A 2,983-nucleotide genomic window follows, 5' to 3' on the forward strand; every position below is an offset into this window, starting at 1 on the left:
GAATGTAAATGTAAAAACGTAGTGTCACTCAATTCTTTGAATCTGTTTTACTCAGGAGACTTGTGGGTTCGAATCCCACACTGCTTAAATATAATATAAAGCAGTTTTAATGGTTTAGTCTCCTTTTCTTCCCTCAGCTCTCACATCAGACAATATTTTTGTTCACTTAGCAGTATTAAATGATAATTTTTGATAGAGTGTTTAATAGGCCCAGTACTGCCATGTTCCTGACTGCAGATAAATGTATAATGGACTCGGGTTCGAATCCTAGTCTGGTTCTTTTTAGTGATTTATTCCACGCTGTTCCATTATGTGCCATGTTTTGATAGCCAGGACCAGATAGCTCTGCCAGTAGAGCACCTAAATAGTAACTCAGGGGGTTCACGTTCAAATCCTGGTTTGGCCAATCATTAAATCTCCCATCTTGTTCCTTCATACTAAATGCTATGTTGGTTATTTAATAAGCCGTCTTTTAATTTCGTGTGTCCTCTTTACTTTGATTTTGATTTACATGCGTCTTTTTTATTTATGACTGAGTTATCATGTGTCCTCTCTGGGTTTTCATGTGTCTTTTTGATTTTTAATTGGTTTTTCATTTGTCTTTTTCATTCTTTATAAATTTCTCTTATTCTTCTTGCTTTTCATCAATATTGAACTATCCTGTCTTAAACAGCATGAACAAAGATGCTCAACAAAGGTAATCTTTTCTCCATCTTTCTTTAGGCTGGTATTTGCATCATCGAGGAGAACATTTAGTTTAAAAGAGGATTGCAGTTATTGAATTTACATTGTGGTACAGACATTAACTATCTGAAACCGAAGCAAGTTGTAACGATAAAGCAAGCCTTAAAAAATGATTGCATATCAGTGTTACCAACTGGATATGGGAAATCACTGATATTTGAAATTCTTCCCTTTGTGGACTTTTCATTCTATGATCGACAGTGTTTAGTTCTGTTGATATGCCCATTGAATGTTATCATAGAGCAAGAAATTGCAAAACTTGGGGCCAAGTCCATAAGAGCATCAGACCTCCTTTATAAGGATGAGAGTAAAGACTTGACACCAATATTGTACATTGTTGGCCATCCAGAAGATATCACACAGCCATCTATTTTAGAAGAAGTTTCTCGACTTAACAGACGGACATTCATTGTTGTGGACGAAGCTCACTTGGTGCCTCAGTGGGGGGAAGAATTCAGACCAATGTTTAGAAACATCTGCAATTTGAAGTCCATTAATTCACATCTTACATCTATCTTAGCCCTTACAGCCACTGCTTCCGTTAAAGTTCAAAAATCTATAGCTTCACATCTCACCATGAAGAAGCCAGTTTTTCTCAGATCATTACCTGTTCTTAACAGCAACATTAAGATGACTATTCAAGAGCGTCCTTCTTCAACTGGTGGAAATAACAGAGTCCAGTCTGCATATGACTACATTTTCAAACCTGTATTTATTAATCTTCTTATGAATATGAATTCTTTCCCTCTGACAATAATCTATTCCAAGCTTAAATGGTGTGCTTATGGGTATGATCTAGCAAAACGCATACTGAAAGAGGAGATGTATAATGGTACTCCTTGTCCAGAAAACAGCCGTGTCGTACAGTATCACTCAACGCAACCCGAAAATGTATGTTTTACTCTAAGATTTACAATTTCTTTATGATGTAATTACCAGTGTGCTTTATTTCTGTGTATAACAAAATGAGGAAAAAATTGTAATTTTAATTCATAGTTTCCAACAATAAACACTTGATGAATATAGAGAGGTAGATTATCGAGCTATGTCACACTTATTGATATTCTAAAATCTCAGCTTAAGGAGCTAGAAAGCTGTGCAACATGAATTGCTGGTTGCTACTTGAAATTATACTTGCATAATCAGTCAATTGTGTACCTGTAATGTACTAGGTACCTTCATGCATCTTGTACGTGTACCTGTACATTAAGCTAAAAATTCAGGACCAAGAAATATTTAAAGTGTTGAAATAATTTACAAAGTACTTTGATGAAAATTTACCCAATGCATGCTTAAATATCTATCCTTATTTGTGTCTTAATTTTCTTCAGAACTAGATATTAAATCAATGAATACCTTAATAAATAGTCTACCTCTACATAATCAAAATCATGTACAACAATTTGATGGCTTTAAGTAAGAATTTCTGTTGAATTATTATCAATACCTAATAGGTGAATTCACAAATTATTGAGGACTTAAAAAGCAACAAGAAGGTTAAAGTTGTGTTGGCCACTGTTGCTCTGGGAATGGGTGCCGACCTTCGAAATGTGAAGCATGTAATTCATGCTGGCCCACCAACCAGTCCAGAAGGTAATCTTAAGAAGAAGAGTTAATCAAATCAGGTCCTAGTTTGCATAACCGTCTGATTCATTAAATAACAGTATTTCAGTGATTAATACCTTCACCATGTTCACTCTATTTTTGAACAGTCTATGTACAAGAGGTTGGACGAGCTGGAAGAGATGGCCAGGCAGCAGAAGCCAAGTTATATTTCAATAACTCTGATCTAGCAGAGAAGCCTATTGATAACAGTATGATAGAGTTCATTAGATCAAAGTCATGCAGGAGACAGCATCTATCTGCATATTTTGATGCACCCTTTGAAAGTGTGGATAACTGTTGCGATGTTTGTTGTAAGGAAGGAGCAAATGTTATTGGTTTTAAGGTTCCTTCGCTGGAACAAAGGCATTATGTTAGACTTTCTCTTCAGACATACATAAATGCTGACCCTTCAGGAGAGTTAGGATTTATTATGTCTGAAGAAAAAGTCCAGATTATTGTTGATTGTTTTGAATTCATTAAAGATGAATCATATCTTTCTAAATTGCTAAATTCAAGTGTTCCTGAGTCAGTTTCTAGTTCACTTTTTGCTATCTTATCATCATTTCAAACGACTGAACACTGTACGGTACATGCTGTAAATGGATTGATACATTGTGTCTGTTTATATTGCTTT

At 35.2% G+C, this 2,983-nt stretch overlaps 1 protein-coding gene across 1 annotated transcript; it reads left to right on the top strand.

Moving 5' to 3' along the window:
* Positions 1-684: 684 nt before the first annotated feature.
* Positions 685-2,724, top strand: LOC136275520 (uncharacterized). Its single transcript, XM_066084974.1, has 5 exons — positions 685-697; positions 986-1,635; positions 2,199-2,337; positions 2,457-2,558; positions 2,693-2,724. The coding sequence occupies exons 1-5, from the start codon at positions 685-687 to the stop codon at positions 2,722-2,724; spliced, it is 936 nt and encodes a 311-aa protein (XP_065941046.1).
* The last annotated feature ends 259 nt before the right edge of the window (positions 2,725-2,983 follow it).

Source organism: Magallana gigas, chromosome 1 (genome assembly GCF_963853765.1).
Source record: "Magallana gigas chromosome 1, xbMagGiga1.1, whole genome shotgun sequence".
Lineage (NCBI taxonomy): Eukaryota > Metazoa > Mollusca > Bivalvia > Ostreida > Ostreidae > Magallana > Magallana gigas.

Coding starts and splice junctions, on each gene's coding strand:
- LOC136275520 (XM_066084974.1), top strand. Junction 2,338..2,456: donor CCCACCAACCAGTCCAGAAG/GTAATCTTAAGA, acceptor ATTTTTGAACAG/TCTATGTACAAGAGGTTGGA. Junction 2,559..2,692: donor AGAGAAGCCTATTGATAACA/GTATGATAGAGT, acceptor ATTGGTTTTAAG/GTTCCTTCGCTGGAACAAAG.